This window comes from Calidris pugnax, unplaced genomic scaffold, assembly GCF_001431845.1.
Source record: "Calidris pugnax isolate Ruff unplaced genomic scaffold, ASM143184v1 scaffold252, whole genome shotgun sequence".
In the NCBI taxonomy this organism is placed as follows: Eukaryota; Metazoa; Chordata; class Aves; order Charadriiformes; family Scolopacidae; genus Calidris; species Calidris pugnax.
This window is the reverse complement of record NW_015091118.1, coordinates 849209-867631: the sequence shown is the minus strand read 5'-3', so window position 1 is coordinate 867631 and position 18423 is coordinate 849209. Positions and strand designations below refer to the sequence as shown.

The 18423-nt window shown below is 38.1% G+C and overlaps 1 protein-coding gene across 26 annotated transcripts in view; it reads right to left on the bottom strand.

The window, feature by feature from the left end:
- DLG2 (discs, large homolog 2 (Drosophila)) overlaps nt 1-18423 on the bottom strand; it is a 1063278-nt gene that overhangs the window by 265969 nt on the left and 778886 nt on the right. For 23 of the 26 annotated variants that reach the window (XM_014958304.1, XM_014958277.1, XM_014958278.1 and 20 more), the window contains one exon: nt 4109-4264. The exons of the other annotated variants lie outside the window; for them this stretch is intronic. In XM_014958304.1, the coding sequence (XP_014813790.1) occupies nt 4109-4264 (156 nt within the window). The remainder of the gene's footprint in view (nt 1-4108; nt 4265-18423) is intronic. 26 annotated transcript variants of the gene reach the window in all.

The following is an 18423-nucleotide window of genomic DNA, read 5'->3' as shown; positions in this document are numbered from 1 at the left end:
TCATTAATCTCATTCATCAAATACCTTAATATCATTTCTATGTTATTACATAATAACACAAATTGCCATTAGTAATAGGATATTATTGTCTCAGACAGAATTAGTTTGCAAAGAAGCTCTATGAGATCATTGTTAAACCTCTTTTAAAGACTGGGAAACAAAGCACAAAATCATTAACTGCCTTGTCTAAGACTGCAGAACACAGTTACAGCCAGAACTGGGGCTGGCTTCAAGAAACTAATCTATATTTAAGAAGCAAGCCAAATACTTTCAGTCCAGGCACCCAAGCACCATAAGGAGAATCTGCAAGTTTACAGAAGCTAGACTAAACATGAACAAAATTTTCACTTATTTTTATTTTCTTGGGAGGAAGCATGTTCCCAAGCTTTTCTTCCATGACTACAAAGTCTGAAACCCTGCTGTATTTGCTTTATTTGCTATACTGTTCTCTTCCGCTACATGGATTCAAAAATATTGATGCAATCACATGAGCAAATACCTATGGGAAAAAATAAAAGTCACACAAACCAACAATATCAGGGCTGCCCTTCGGCAAAAACTAGGCTGGTAACTAGAGTGCCACAAAGATTTCACTGAAGACATGGAAGTTCTGGGTAAAACTGAAGCATTTTTTAAGTGTGTTTACGTAGAGGTGAATGTAATGAAGTTTTCAGTGTAAAGTCTGAGAGCACAACCTTTTCTGTTACAGAATGCGGAAACAAAGCCTTGTGTTTGTAGAAGTTGTTACATCTATGAGCATCCTTTCGCTGCTAATAACCACCTAATTGTACACATAATCATCAATAACCACAGAGGCCAGAACACGAATACTCTGCATCTGTTCCCACTAGGTGCCTTGAAGGAAAACTTAAAACTTCAAAATTCTCTCTCTGCTCCTGCCTTCAACGGGACAGACTTTCAGGGGTTGCATGTTGACATAGCCCTGTTAGTATCAATTCACATGAACTGATAATTCAATCAAAAACCAAATTATTTTTACCCTAAAATGGGAGTACATAGTTCTAGACCTCCAAGTCTCTCAGGAGCTAAGACAGGCCACCATAAAAACAAGGGTTATAAACTTGAATTTATTACAGACAAATAAGGCTTTGGCCTATGAATTCTTTTTGCCTATTAAGTTAATGAGCCTTGACAAAACAATCATCTGAGGAGTAGCTGACAAATTATCTGGAGCAGCAATTTGAAAGGCGTTGGCTGGCTTACAAGCATTGCAATTGGGAGAACGTGGCATCATGTTCCTCTTCCTCTGGAAGAGTTATTTGTCAAACCAAATTTCTTGCAGTTCAGCTGCAGTTTCTCAATATTGGAGCACTGAGATACGACAATGACTGCAGATACCAAAACAAGCAAATAGTCCCTGTCCCTTCCTCCCCAAACCTGAGGCTAACAAATTCTGATAAAAAAACTCTTTCTAGGAAGCCTGCAGGAAGACAGGGAGACCATGGAAGTGTGCAATGTGGAGGAATAGGGCTCTGAAGAATTCAGGTGAGAAGGAGACCTTTCACAACAACTGGTCAATATTTGGAAGATTTTTTTGTAGTACAACTGCCAATAAAGATGGCAGTATCACAGCTATGGATTTCAAACAAGGCCTTTTTATGGATTAATTCTTCAAAATATTCAACACAGTACAGCCCTGAGGCACATCACCTTTGTGAAATTTACAGCTACAAATAATGAACACTTCTGCAAAAATAGCCACTTGGATTAGGGTTAAAACAGGATTAATGCTTTCCTAAAATCTGTTCTCCAACTGTGACTACTGAGCCAGTTTGGAAATTGGATCATGGCATATGTTGTAAAACTGTCACTTTCCTCACCAAAGGCATTTGGTGAAATATTATTTCAAATATCTTCCTCCACGGTCAACTATTAAAAAGAGTCCTGTGGAAAAGATGACAATATTTGAGAACATCAAAAACTGTCATATTTTCCATCTGAATGTTATTTCACAGTGGGAAGGAGGTATAATTTATAGCAATCAGTTGCCTCTACCACAGCATGTAGCAGAGCATAGTGCAGAACATTTAACCATGAGTTGTGTCTTTTCTCATCTTTTATGTTCTTTTTGCAGTTTTTGTTGGACTGTTGAAATAAACAAACTGATTAAATATACAGGGACTAGAGCGTAATTTTACATCAAAGTAGCATGAGTAGTAGTTCTCTTCTGTGAAGAGAAATGAAACCTTGTTCTTAAAGAGAGTCATTAACACTCAATAGAACAAAACCCAGCTTTTAAGTCCTGATGTCAAGTCATCAAATATCTGATGAGCAGGTATTCAATCAATCACATAATAGAGAATGGCACCTTCAGGTGGCCAAATGGCTATGAGCTCTCCAGGGCTTCACTGATTATTGGCATCTGAGTATCTGGTCTGCAGGAAGTAGCCTTAACAGGTTCACCCTTTCACCCCAACCTATCTCCATAGTCCTGACAGTTGTGTCTGTTGACATCGACCATTTAGCAATTAATTGTATCTCTCTGTGGTTTCCAAGCACAGGTCTAATTAGCGAGGTCTAATCCTCGGTACTCCCACTACATAATTCCATGGCCCCAAAATCCCCTAGAACCCACTTTTTCAACTTTCTAGTTCAAGTTGGTCCCTTCCTTTCTAAAAAGACCCCTGAAACAGTAAAAGTCTTTTAAAAATGATCTCTTCTGTTGTCTGGCTATAAACACACAGAAGTATGGTGATGCTTACAGATAAATAATTAATATGTATGCTGTACCTAAAGACCTGAAGTCATTTTACTGCTTTTTGGCTAGTTATTTGCATTAAGATAATATTTGCAGAGAAATTATGTGGATAGATCTATTAGTGCCTGGCACCCTCCTGGAGTTATTTTTACCTTTATAAACATTGCCCTTATCATCATTTTTCACCCAAACTTGCGCTGACCTGAACAGCTTGACTAATGTCCAATGATTGAGCATCTTTTTACAAATTCTAGAAGCTACACAATTTTCATTCTAATAAACTGACAGCTTCTGCATGGTCTTACCACATCTGCTGCATTCTTCACTAGTATTTGTCTTATTGCTTTTTTAATTTAGCTTTCTATTTCACAGCACTGCAAAGCCTTTCACAGCTGTTTTCCTAATCCCTGGGGTTTCTTTCCTGTTATTGTATCTTACATTAATTTACCATTTTACTTTCCACTTACACACTTCTGCTCTTCTCTTTCCACATTACTCTGTTCTTTGAAAAGTGTTTTCTGTAGAAAATGCCTATGAACAAAGCTCCAAATGCAATTATTTTCCTTCTGCTCCAGAATATAAAAGATGATATTTTTTTTCCTGACAAAGGAAGCACTCAACATCTTCCTGAAAACTTGTGCCTAACTCTATCTCCCAAGTCTTGTTTGCAAATAGTTAACTACCGTCCTACAGAAGAACAGCTGAGTTATACTAGCATACAGTTTGGGGCAGTATATTTCTCTTTATTAAATATTTCTTTATTAAAAATTTCAGGAGGCAGTCACTGACAGTATTTTATAGAAATGTCTTCCATTACTTCAATTATGGAAATGTTCATCATTTTAGGTTTTACTAACTGTCCTTTCTAAGCACTGCTAGCCTCGGGAATGCTAAATTTTAGATGTATTCTCAACCACGACTTGGTGAGGGAGGTGATTATTTTTTGCTCAATTTCTTCTGAATGGCTTAGGGAGCCACCCTATCAATCCAGAGGTGCTCAGTGAACAACGTATGCACAACACAGAAATAAAATGACTGAATCAAACCAAATTACTACAGCTTTCAGTGAAGTCTGAGTCACTTTTCTTACTCACAGAGAAACAAATACTGAAATCAGTTGTAAAATGTGACACGTATTGTGTAACCTATTTCAGAGCACCATTCCAATGGAGCAAAACATTGCCTTGTGTTCATCACTGGATTTTGGATGACCAAAATTATATACCGAGGTAGCATATATCTTCCAGTGGTGTGGATGTGAAAGCATGGTTAAAAACAAGCACAAGCTGTAGAAAAAGAAGATCTATGGTGAAGATGCAAACTATGAGCTAAATCCAGTGATGTTCATGCACTCTAACAAAGGAGGTGAGGAAGAAGCGCATGCAGTACCTGGTGATCTCAGAGTCAGGGAGCAGGCCTACGTGGTAGTGGGGATAGGGAGCTGTAAGAAGGAAGCTTTTGTCACACTCGACAGGGGAATAGTGCCTAGGAGAAGGTGGTTTATCACACAGTTTGTTCACAGTGCTGTAAACAGGTTCAGGAGGCCTGGTGATACAGAGACAAGAGTAAAAGATCAGGTGCGTATTAGTGGCTGAGAATATAGAGAAAACACAGCAATCATTTCAAAGCATGCATAGCAAATCTTGTCAAGACCTTTCCAGTAGGGCTTCTCTGACAAGTAAAGTGTGCTGTTAAAGGAAACATTAGAATTTCATAACACAGTATTACGGCATACCAGCAACTGCATATAAAGGTACACATAATATAAGTGGGCCATAAAAACTGGCTTATGGGAAGTGAGGTGCTGAGAGAGAATATCTAATCTCTGAAGTTCAGTGATGAATTTTCCCACATACTCCTGCTTGCTTTGTTTTTAATCTAACAACATTACTTCTGCACAGCTTTCTGTGATCTTAATTTGGAGCACTGCATAGAAGAAACCATCATGGTTATTACCTGAAAAGAGGCATTTTTCACCCATTAATTTAAGATAAAGATGAAGTATATGTGCTACTACAACATACTCCTGCCCAGGTCAAAGTGAGTCATATCCTATAATAACACTGATGGTAACAAACTGTGTAAGCAATTCATCTCACTGGCAGGCAATTCGTTTCATTTCAAGAGTTCTTTGCTCTCTTCTCAGGTTCAACCTTCAAAATCTGATTATGCAGACCACATCTCAAACAGTTAACCTCGTTGACAAGGCTACTGCAATCGTGCTTGAACTTCTGCTCCAAATATCAGGCAGCAGCTTGTGAACCTAGATATGAAGAATAAGAACCTAAACGTGACAATAACAGGTCACCTCTCATTTCTTTCCTGCTGCCGAGAGGCCAACCCCTTGGGAGAGGCAATACTCACCACGAACCTCCCAGGGAGTTGCTGGGGAAAGGGGAGGAGGGGATGAAGCCTTTAGTACCAACCATCCAGGGATCCACAGGAGACAACCAGCAAACAATTTTCCAAAAAAATGCACCACACAGTACATTGCCCATCATGCAACTTCTCCAACTATTGCGCTGGCTCCAGCAGATACCTCTGGGTCTACTGGCAGAGTGAAACTTGACTCATAATTTCCTGAAGTTTCTGTTCTAAAGAGTGCCAAGACACAATTGCTGCCACATCCTCACTTCTGCCAGAAGATGCAGGGTATGCCACTGTCTTTAATCACAGCCACACAGTATTAGCTAGATGAAAATCTTATTTCAGAAGCCTGAAAATATCAAGAGGCCAAGCAGTTAATGAACTCTTTTTGTTCTTCTGGATGCACTGTGCCTCACATGGGTGTGGTTTTTGCTGTGACTTTCGCAGGTACCATAATTTATTATGGTCGTGGATGCACTGGCAGATACAGAGAACATATTTTCCTTTGTTGTTAGCTTCCGGGTTTGTCCTTTGGGGGAAAAGGAGTAGCTGCTTTACTTAAAAATTGGTCTCACTTAATGCTAATAACATTATTCAGAGCAATCTGACATGATTTGAGAACTCTCTGTGCCTGAATTTCCCAGGGAAAACTTTACAGTCAAAAAAATGGCAATTTAAGATTACCAAATATCAAAATAGCAAAGCTGTCACTCATTCAGTTATAAAGCATTCCTTCAAGCATTCAGTAGAATCCCTTTACAAAAGTTTAAGGTAGCAATTCTGTTTTATCAGCAAATTTCACACTTGTTTCAGAGGGTTGAATTTAATAACTTATTTGCTAAATCAATTGCTTCTTTCAATACAAAAAATCCAGAGAAAAAAACACTTCTATTATTTTACTTTTGACTAACACTGCCTTTTATTCCCTCAGAAATCACTTTTGCTTTTAGGCAGTGTATCAAAGAACAAGTACAAATATCAAATATAAATGATACCTACCATGAAAACTGAAGAAATATTACCCCAGTGCGGGAAGATGAATAAAAACTGTAGATTTCTCCATGGCTTAAAGCACAAACCAGTCCATAAACAACTTGCTAGCTTCCTATATTCAAGTTACTTGCCTTCTCTGAGTGGTAGATGACACACGAGTGTCGCTGCCCATTGGATATACTGTGAATGCTCAAACTACACTGAGTCATCACTGAGTGACCATCCAACCTTGTGCTGAGACACAAATCATGCCACAGAGATGGACAGATACAAGGGACTGCTCTGTTAATTGACAGTTACAAACTGCTTCCAAAAGCAAAATGAAGGTAAACCTAGATACTGAGACCAAATTAGTCCTTCAAATATAAACACAGAGCCCTAAAAAAATGTCTTGCGAAGCCCGGCAGATTTTTAAACATTCAGTATTTATCACTTCGGTCAGTCTTGCTGGATGGTAAGATAACAAAATTGGAACAAGTCACCAATGTATAAAGTACTGTATTCATTGGTATTATACAAGTGATATAGTCACCTAGCTAACAGCATACCCTCTGCAACTGAGCTGAAGAGAGAGGTCTTAAGGTTAAGAAAAGGAATTAAAACTTCTTGTCCTTTTAAAATTTCACAGAATCACAGAATTATCTAGGCTGGAAGAGACCCTTGGGATCATCGAGTCCAGCCATTTCGACTCTGTTTAGAATAGAATTCAGGGTATCAGCTAACTCCAGTTACCAGTGCACTTCTTTTAAGGCCTATGAGCCGGTTTGAGTTCCAACCCAAACTATTCTATGATGCCATGATTCTGTGATTCTATGAAAATGTATGTAGTAGTCTAGCTTGGCTGGAGCACACCTCAGTAGATAATTCAATCACAAGAGAGAGAATCGAGTCACTTGGTGCCATAAGGTAAGCTTTTAAATGGTAGCATGATCAGCACACAGTCATAAACTTTTCTAGCCAAAAAAACCTGAATGCTGGATTTGTTAATAAGTGTAGACCTAACTGCAATGAGGCACAATTTTGACAGAAAGGTATACTAATTGGTAGAAAAGCTAACAGTAACAGTGGGAGGTAGAAGATTGATCTGACTCTGGTTTTATTTATTTATTTCATAACAGATTGTGTAAAGAAAGTAAATCTTGCTAGTTTTTTGTAGTCCTTATTATTCCTTGTTTGGATCATCATTCTGTTATTGTTTCAGGCTGTCTTTATTACACAACAGAAGTTATAAGAAAATGACATTATTAAAACTGTTCTCTTCTCAGCTTCATGCAGGGTTCTCAATTTAATTTTAACTTTTTTATTGCAGAATCCTGTTTTGTAGGGTTCAGTTGCCAACACATAGCACATTAAATGTTAACAGTTTCATTTTTTGGATTTTAAAACCTTTTATGATATGGAAAGAAACCAGCTAAGCTCTCACAGCATATTGAGTATGCAGGGCTACAGCCAGGAAAAACTAAATTCAATCTGAGAGAAAATAAATCTCACAATGCTACAAGTTTCCAACTTTCTTTTTTTGAGTAGCAATTTTTAATTGTACCCAATTTCAGTAAAGACAACTAATACATCAATATTGCTAATATAATGTTGCTGGGAAGTGTGCAAAGAATTGTCTTAAAACATATATCACTATTAAAACAAAAAATCAATGGCAATTTAATGCAAATGAACTCTTCCACTTGTAATAATCAGTGATTTATATGTCTTCTGACTTTTTTTAGTTTCTTGTTCATATAACTTTCTAGAAGAACACCATACCTTATTGTACCATAAGTTTATTTAGAACTGAATGTTGATTTTATTTCATAGGTTTGTCCTGGCAATTCAAATAAGAACCAGTCACTTATATGACGTGTTCATTTTAACTAAATGAAAGATGGAGGAGAGATGTGAAGAGCTGGAAGAAAATACCAGAAGTACATTTCCTTAATTCTTTCCGGAAGTCATTCCATAGTCAATGATTTCTCAGCTTTTCTACTATTAATTGCTCTTTTCATGAGCCTAAAAGTTTTCTGTAACTGCAAAATAAGTTCTTAAAATCACAGTAATCAAGAGTAAGGATTGCCTTGTTCCTTTTAACAATACTATTTAAACATTTTAATCGAGTTTGCAAATGAAATAGCCTACAAGACAGCATAAGTATAATTTGGAACTTTTAATATTCTACACCCAATTCTACACTCATTATTTTTAGCCATTAGGAATTAGGAAATGAAATAACTGCTTAATTTGAAAGAAAACCCAGTAATGATTTCCTGTTGCAGTCATGGAAAAGACGACTGTTGCATTGAAGACGACTGGTGAGACTCCTAGACCAAAGGCCCCAGTCCCTCGCAGTGACTTTTCAGGAAACATGGCCAGTAAACCAGGGCCCTTCTCTGCTCAGCAGATCAGGGACCATGCAGACCAGAAGACAAACGCAAGTAATTTTTTTGTTAGAGGGTCTGTCTACCATGCATTTGAGCACTTATTCTCATCCGTATTTGAACATTTTTACATTCTTAGACTTCACAACACCCTATGGCAATGAGTCCCACAAACTAATCATGTGATGTAGCCCAAAACCTCTACCATTTTGTATTGTAAGCCTGTTACTTGGTTGCACATTGATAACATATGGTAACATTTCAAAAAATTCTCTTTTTCTATATTTTAAACTTGGCAATGTATTGTAAACTCCCTTTATCTGAGTTTTACGAAAATGCTAATAGTTGTTGCCTGTTGCTTAGATCTCTGTTCTCTCTCTCTCTGATATCTTTCTACACTGGAATTATTGGTTCTTTTGCTGTGCCTGGAAAACATGCTCATCTCTGTCATCCTCTTGTGGAGCTTTTTCCCAGTTGCCTCCATGTAGTATTCAAGACTTGGATGCATCATAGACTCATATAGAAAAACATTATGCTTTGTGCTCGTTTCCTTTCCTATCAGAATCTATTTTCCCTTCTAAATTACCTTTTTGAGTGGTCTTGAGTACTGAGCTGACCATGTCACTGAACTAACCACAATCACCCCAAGGTGTCTTAAGTAGTAATAACTGCTTTAAGAATCCACGTCTGTGATACATAGTATGCGCTCAGGGTTCTCTTTTTCCTTTGTGCACTATTAAATGCTACTTACCATTTCTGGGTGCATTATTTCTGCCAATCCTACTATCTAATTTCAAAAATCTCCACTAAAGCATATTCCAATTTTATTTTTTTTTAAGTGGTAAGTAATAAGTAGCTTCCACTAACTGTATTAGAAATTGCCAAATTCTACTACTTGGGGATCTCTGACAGGCCTGACTAAATATGTGTGGATTACTCAAGATCTAACAGATTGTGACTTGAAAATAACTAAATTTCTACCACAGAATCATAGAATGGTTTGCTTTGGATGGGACCTTAAAGATCATTGAGTTCCAACCCCCTGCCATGGGCAGGGACACCTCCCACCAGGTTGCTCCAAGCCCCATCCAGCCTGGTCTTGAACACTTCCAGGGATGGGGCATCCACAACTTTTCTGGGCAACTTGTGCCAGGGTCTCACTACCCTCACAGTAAAGAATTTCTTCCTAATATCTAACTTAAATCTCCCCACCTCCAGTTTGAAGCCATTACCCCTTGTCCTATCACTACATGCCCTTGTAAAAAGTCCCTCTCCATCTTTCCTGTAGGCCCTTTTCAGGTAATGAAAGGCCCCTATAAGGTCTCCCTGGAGTCTTCTCTTCTCCAGGCTGAACCCCAAATCTCTCAGCTGTCTTCATAGCAAAGGTGATCCAGCCCCTTGATCATCTTCGTGGCCCTACACTGTGCCTGCTCCAGATTTTGCAATTTCATGCTTCATTGAAGGGAACGAATAATAACATAGAGCTAAGAAATACAACTGTAACTTTTTTTTTTTCTAAAAAGCTGCTGACAAGTGTTCTACAAGTAGACTTTTTTAAATGGAAACATAACTAAATACTGTACCACTGTATTTCACCAAGGACTGAATTTAAGGTTATACAGATAAACTTAATTTTCAATTTTCTTAACTGAGCACTTATGTGCAACTTGAATAGTATTCTTTTAATTATCGTTTTTTTTCAAATAAATCCTGAGATTGATCAAAGACTAAACCAAGAAAGAAGTTCTATTATGGGACACCACAAGTCAACAGAGTCATCATTAAGGTCAACTGAAGAGCTAGAGCGTGCAAAATCTACCTCGTGAGAGATGGGAATAACCAGTAGCAGCAGCAGCAGGTTGTCATCTTCTGGAAGAACGGGCAATGCAGTTGAGCTATCATGACAGACTGCCTGGTGGGGTCACACACTCATCAAGCAAACCCCAGAAACCCAGAAACGGGTGCCTCTCCATTCTTCTAGACAGAGATGGTCCTAGCCTGATCGTGCCAGCATCTTATCAGCAACTTTTCCTACCTGCTCTCTACCTCTGTTCCTAGCCCCAGTCTTCTTGCACAACTATTGATTATCCCAGACCCCATGTCTCACTGTCTCAGGGAGCTGCTGGTTCAGCAGCCCTGAAATTCATTGCTGATTTTCTCCAGGCTATTTTTCTCCACTGTGTTGTCATGCCTCTTTACCCATTTCTTCCTTGCACTAAATTCCTCTTCCAAATCCAAGTTTTCTTGCCCAATAAATACCAGTCTTCCCCTCTCCTCATTTCCATTCTCACACAACCAGTGACAAGTTCTCTCTCGTTTTCACACCCAGTCTCACCATAATGCCTTGCCAAACACACTCCCCCTATTCTTCCAGTCTCTTCAATGCCAAAATCTGACAGGACTGGGCATTCAGAGCACAGAACAGAATCACTCCTGATTATGTTTGTATTTCAGAAAGGACTGGAAGAAAAAAGTAGAGACAAAAACTGGCTTAGGCCATATAATGCTGTGCTTAATCATGCTGGCTTTTTTAAACAATCTAGTCAGTATTACAAAATTGTAAGAAGCTTTGATACACTGTGGTGTGAAAAAAATACTACCTTGAACAACTAATCTGCCAAAGTTATAAGTAGTTTAATAGGAAGAATGAATAAAAGGCACATATTACTCTCCACATATTACTATATACAGTTTAGGGCATAGATGACATGCCGAGTTTGGGCTAGGCATGGTGACATGGTTGAGAGCTCACAATTACCTCCATATATAACTGCATCAGCTTACTTCTTCAACATATCTTTTACTCATAACTGATATAGTAACATCAGGTGAAAAATGATGTAACCATTTGAAAGTTCCACCTATAGCACTTGATAATCTTCATCTAGGAAACATGAGTTTCAATTCTGTTCCCTCACAAAAACTAACAGGAAATGCAGTTAACTCCTTCCAGAAAATATACACATTTAAAACACACAGAATATTTTGTCAATGGATGATCTAAGTCAAGTCACTAAAGATCCCAAAGGAACATTTTTCAGGACTCATTACTAAAAACTGCAGTTCTTTTTTGCCATTGTTGTTCTTCATAAAACCACTGTCAGAAAGCTGTTACTGACAATTTTATAATGCACAAACCATAGTATTAGTTATATTGGCTTAATACTGAAAGGTCGGATCTATGCATCAATACAGATTTAAAGGCATTCCATAAACTATCCTCAATTCAACTAGCAAGTTTATGTAAGTAAACAAGAAACAGTTGAGGAATGCTACTTTCAATAATGGGGAAAAATCCCCTGAGATTTCAACTTAGTGGTTTTCCTTTTTCTCCCTTCCAATCCCCAGCACCTCCTCCTCATCCAGAAAATGTTATTTTGCAAAGATGCCTGTAAAAGAAATCAAACATGCTTTTCACAGCAAAAGAGATAACTCAGACAGCTTTTTCATCCATGAATCTTTAATATCTAGCCAGAGTTAAATGCTTAAAGTGAATTTTTTATCAGCTGAAGCACAAAATTTTATGTTATCATTTTCTGAATTTAGAAAGGAAGTAAAAACTCAAGATGGTAGTTCTTTATTTTTATGAATCTTTTGCCTGTGTTGTTCATTAAAGACAATAGGAATGAACATCTAAAAGCTAAAGGATTTTTAGAAGTTCAAAAATTTCAATATTTCTGGAAATAGGAAGGTAGACACCTGCTAAAAAGTAAATTGTAACTTCCATCTCAGCTATATTAGTAATGTTATGTTCCACAAAACCACTAAAAAAAAAAAAAATCATTCTTTTCTTTCTATTAGAAAATTTGGTTGGAATACATCTCTGCAGGTCACCTCATCCAATCTCATGCTTGAAGCAGGATTATTGCTAACACTAGATCAGATCAGCCATGATTTTATCTAGCCAAGTCTTAAAAAATCTAAAAGGATAGATATTTCACAACCCTTTTAACAAACCTGCTCCCGCACTGCTTCACCCACCTGGTGTCTTTTTTTTCCTTCTCAAATTGAAATCAGAATATCCAAAGCCGATGCTTGCAGCATTGGTCCTTCTCTTCTGAGAATAATTTAGTGTCATCATCCTTGCTACTGAGTATTACAGAGTGCTGCTTAATCTGTTCTTTACAACATTATACAATCCCCATTCCCCTCAACATCCCTCTAACCTCCATGTGGTTTAGGACTCTGAGAAGCTGATGGAAGCTCCCATGTTTTTCCACATTCCTCTCGCAGTCAAAAGATAGGAATTGGCCACAGTCTTTTAGAAAATAATTTATCCTTTTCTGCTGGCCATGTTTCTCCCAGAATAGTCTCATATGCTGATTACCTGACTGGCAACGAGATTGCACTCCTGGGTCCACGTTCAGCCTGGCATCCGCTGTAACCCCCAGGTCATTTTCAATGAAGCTGCAATTCAGATGTTTGTTCCATGGCCCATACAAGTGTGTGCAGCTGTTCCACCTGAGGTGCAGACTTCTTCTTACTGAACTTTATGAGGTTTCTCCTGGCCAAGTCCTCGAGTATATTAAGATCCTTCCGGAATATAGCTCTGCCATTTGTCATGTTAACCACTCCCCCTTAATTTATTATCCTCTGCAAATTTGCTGAGGGTGCACTCTGTGCCATGATCTAGGTCATTGATGAAGATATTCACTGACGCCAAAGGTATTCTGAGCTACTGTGCTCATCACTGACCACTTGACAGATGTCAAGTGATGATCATTACCCTTTGAGCCTACTGGTTCAGTCAGTTCCCAACCCAGTCTCTTCTTTTAGTCCACCCTTCCTCAGCTTTCAAACCAGAGTGCTGTGTGAGATTGTGACAAAATACTTACTAAAGTCTGCCACTGCATGCAAACGAGCATAGCCATGCTGGGAGAAGGTTTATGAGCCAGGGGACAGCATATAATCCAGGAGATACACAAAAGGCTATCTAGAAGGTTTCCAAATCTTTACAAATCATATCTTCTTTCCAGCTATGGATTACTTGTATGTATTTATCCAATGCTTCCTCATGTTTGGATGAGAAGCTGCTGGAGGAGTTTTAAAGGGTGCTCCCTGTCTTACAGCTTCTCCTGCCCACAGAAGAGGTATGAGAAATACCTTTGCAGCCACTCCCCAGGGCAACTAGTGGAGAAGAGGAATCACCACGTGCACCACAGCAGATCCCAGATGCACATCTGTGGGAGTCATGGCACGGCTCAGGTATGTCTGTGGAGTCAGCTGTGTTTTCACCCAGCAAAGAGGCGTTCCTGCTCTAGGCAGCACCTGCGCCGTGGTGCTGGTTGGTACAGGGCAGCCACACAGCTGGTCCCTTCATCCGGAAAGGTGACCAGGCTGCACAAGCACACAATGTGTTTTTGATACATCTGTGCTGATTGTTCCAACTACCTTCTGGTCCCTTTAAATGCCTGGCAAAGATGATGTTGAGTACTTCAAGTTTTTTTATATTGTCTGTCATTACATTGTCCCCTCCCGCTGCCCCCAATCAGTTTTTCCCTTCATCAAATTCTACCTTCATTTTTGAAACTAGCACACCTGCAGAATCACTTTTTGTTACACTTTATGACTTTTGCAAGTCTTAGCTCAAATCAATCAGCTCTCTGATTTTGTCATTAAGCAGTCAAACAAGGCTTGTCTACATCTTAGGTCATCAGAAAGCTCTTTGCTCAGCCAAGAAGGCCTTCTACCAAATCCTCCTTCTTCCTGCTCAACAGGATGCTTCATTCCTGAGTTCTCAATAAGTTTTATTTAGAAATCATCCATCTTTCATGGCTGCTATGCCTCTGTGGCAGCATCCCAAGAGATTTTGCTTAGCAATTCTCCAAAAAGGCTGAAGTCTGCTCTTCCAAAGTCTATAGTCATAACTTGCTGACTCTCTTTCCAGACTTCCCTTGAATCATGAACTGAACCAACTTGTGGTCACTCTGATCCCAGCTGTAATTTATCTTAATGTTTGCTACTAGTTCTTCCTTCTTCGTAAGCAGCAGGTCAAGCAGAGGAAGTATTCCTATTTCTTCCGTCTAGCAGCATTAGGAAATTGTCAGCAACACAATCAAGGAATCTCCTGTTTTGCCTGCACAACACTTTAATCTTACTAGAAACTAAAACAAATAAGGACTTACTTGCAGAATGATGATGACTGTATTGATACATTTACTTGGCATATAGTTTTTATCCACTTTCGAACCCACATTCTACTAACCTGAAATTGTATCTTATTTACATTTTAAAAGGTGAAAATCTTTATAAAGAAAGGGCAAAGCTTCCATCCCAAGTAAATTTAAAATGAATCAATCAGAACAAAAAGTAAATTGTGCCCATCATCAATAGCATTTTGGATTAATAATATACACAATGTACAAAAGCTCAGTAACTTAAAGACAACACGCAGCTTCATTAAAACTTGTGACTGAAGATGATTTGTTACATTTCTATCCCTTATGCTCGAATTAAATTATGTTTCCCCATAGTTCTATTAAGTAAAAGATGTATTGAATTTTTTTTCAGATGTAGATTCCATATCAGAACAAAAAATACAGGTTTTCATCAATAAAAATACTTATTTTTGTTGGGAAAAATACAACTATTTAGGTGAAAAAAATAGAACTGGAACAACAACAACAACAAAAAAAAACAACAGAAAAGAAAGTGGACAAATTAAGTCGACTGTTCAACCACCTGAACTTTTTCAGTAGCTTCCTTATATCAAGTAAGTTAAAAGAAAGCTTATCATCAGCCTCACCCAAATCACTTGTACAAAGAATTACAAAATTGCAAAAGCTTCTTATAGTAAAGTTACTGTTCCAAGTATTTTTAGCGGGCACAAATGAAAATCTACCAGAAGTGTTGCCACATTATGACTGCATGGGTAATAAATTTCCTTATGGGATCACCATGTAAATTAGCCCTGAAAAACTATTATAGCAAGAACAAGAAATATTTTTAATGGATAGCACTGCAGTAGTTGGCAATCATCTTAATTATAAAAAATTATGCGAGGAAACCTAATTATAAATGCTGCAATCAAGGGATCTATAGGTTTCACTAAAATTATCACTGTGATAATTAACCTCCCAAAAGATTTTAAGTCCTTCTAAACTGGTCAGCAACAAAGACTTTCCAAATATGTTCTTATTTTAATGGTAGGCTCATCAGTAAATCCTATGGCACTGCACAGAAAGAGTGCATTCGCTCTTAGTTTACAGCTGTGAAAATCACTGCTGGAATTAACTGTGGCATTTTCAATAGTCCCATTTGAATCAACAGGCAATAATTAGCTACATGGACATTAAAAAAAAAAAAAGAATACAGGCTCAGCATCGTTCAAGGGTTAAATGGTTTGGTTTTGAAGGTCAGAGCTTCTTAGTTGTAGTCAGAGGAGAAACCTGGTCTCCTGGCACTTGTTTGGGTGTCTCTCAGATAGTGCTGTATGATGTATGGCCAGTGAGAAAATGCAATGGCAAGAAGTGCCATAACTACATTCATTTTATCTTTGTGCTTTTGTACCCTGTGTATCAGTGCAGCATATAAGCTATTATCACTAATATAATTAAGTCCCTAATAGCCTTCTCCTTTTCAATAGGTTGAAGTAAATACTTGTTTAGAACTATGAGATTTAATCTGATTTGGTCTGTTGCGTTCAGAGTCTGCTCCTATTACTCGACACCTTCATTTCTGCTTTCCACAGAAGGTCATGCTTGTAGAGTCACCCTCTCCTGTCAATAGCGCCAATGCCACAGAAGATTTCAGATATCAGAACTTTCATTAGAAAACACACTAATTTAGGAATCTAGATTTGAAGAAGAACACAGGAGAGGAGTATTTTACAGAATACACACGACATCTCTGGGCATTCATTATTTTCTGCAAATAATACAAAATGGACATCGGTGTGAACACCTCAGTCAACAACCGAACTGTGTCAGTGTTAGCTTTACTGTCAGAAGCTAAACCAGCAAAATTCACTTGTTTTAAAACAAACTAAAAATATCAGGATAGGAATACATTTTTCTTCCTAAAAAGATCAAAAAGACATACTAATTAATTACAATATATATCCTTCATGGCTCTTTTAGCAGTATGCTTTCAACTGCATACCTATTTAATGGGCTAGGACTGTCATTGCCTTCTCTTCTACTTTTGGTAGAAGTAATTAGAAAGTTAAAGTCAACTACATGGAACACAAAGAAACACAGGACTGTCTAAAGAAGCTTCTTTATTACCTTACAGGTCTTCTACCTCTTTAAATGGTCTTTTAATTCTCAGGGCAGCTTTTCTCCTCAAACCAGGACATAGGATTACTTCCTTCACTTTCTCTGACTTCTTGGTCTCCTTTTCTATTATCTGCTTTTAAGGTTGAATTTTTTTGCTGTTTTTAAACTTTGCCAACTCTTTCTCAGTAATAAAGGTGTTGACATCTCAATACAGAATGAGAGAAATCAGCACTACAAGGTTATTGACAAAGCCTTCATCATTGTAACCCAGATACTCTATTGGTATTCTTCCCATACATAGGCATTTTAGAAATTATGAGGTCAGTACTAGCCTAGGTAAAGCCTTGATGCACAACTTAATGAAATCAGTGTTTTAACTATTAATTAAAAAATGTAATTTCTTAGAACCCTTTGGAGAATATTCATCCTAATTGAATGTCTCATAAGTTGAAGGAAAGCAATGTCAGCTTTGCATCCTCAATCAAAACAAAAGAGAAACTCTTTTAGCCAAGATGGGGAAGCAAGGTGTATTTTCCATATATTTATGTCCTGACTAACCATTGTATCATGATTTAGTTACTCTGAATCTGTCTGATCCAACAAGTTAAGCAGCTTGAGATTGTAATCATATGCAACAAGAAACATGAAATGCAAATCAGCAAGTTTTGAAGCTGATGAATACATAAGTGGGTGAGATTCTTAGGCTTGAGATACACAGTAGGTCAGGTTAGATGATTGGAACAGCCCCCTCCTAGCTTTAAACACAATGAATTTATAAATACTGAATCACAGAAAAAAAATTAATTTCCAATTTTCTATGGCTCTAGACGTTATAATGAGGGCTCACTGTACAACCTAACAACTGTTGTCTTCTAATGGGTGGTAGTGGTCTTCAAATAAAAAATAAACGCACACTGTCTCATCAGTGACATTCAGCGTTGACCTAACACAAGACATAAAAAAGCCCTCCCAGCATTTTCCTATGTGTCTTTTCTACCTGGAAATCGACTACACAGATAAAATTCTGCTACCATGGTTCCCTACAGCAGTCTCAATCCTTTTGGGATTATTAAAATAGAAAAGATTGGAAACAATTTCCAGGGTCATTTTGCTGATAATCACATCAAAGAATCCATTATAAAAAGGTATAAAGTGCCACTGCATAAACAGTTTCCTTTTAACCTCCATGCTCTCACAGAAAGCTGTTTCATATTATGATTGCTCTAATGCTTAAGAAACCTTCTTCCAGTTTCCCTCTTATATTTATTCACAGCCAGTTTGTACTTTTTTTTTCATTTCCCTTCCCATAGTGTTTACTCTCTGTGACATTTATCCTTCAATGCGTGTACACAGAGCAATTACAGGCTATTTCAGCCTTGCTTTTGCTAAACTAAACAAGCTGGACCTTTCAGAGTGTACTGTCAGGGGGAGGTACAAATGCATAGAGGGTCACTCCACCCATACAAGCAGTGAGGAGTCACTGATCCCGAGATCTGCTTGTTCTAGTAAGGAATTATCACAGCTAAAACACCTGTTAGGAAGCAGAACATTTTGCTCGGTGCCAGCGTGGCTCTAGCGCAGCCATGCTGTGTAGGAACTAGTGCAGGATTGTACCCAGACAACACAGACCTCGGGTCAGCATTCATTCATGTGATCTTTCTCCTAGCTGTCTTCATACCTGTATCAGTTTCAATTCATCTTCCCTTGAACATGGGTGAAAAGAACTCTACGCTGCATTTTACTGGGGGTGCACTGAGTG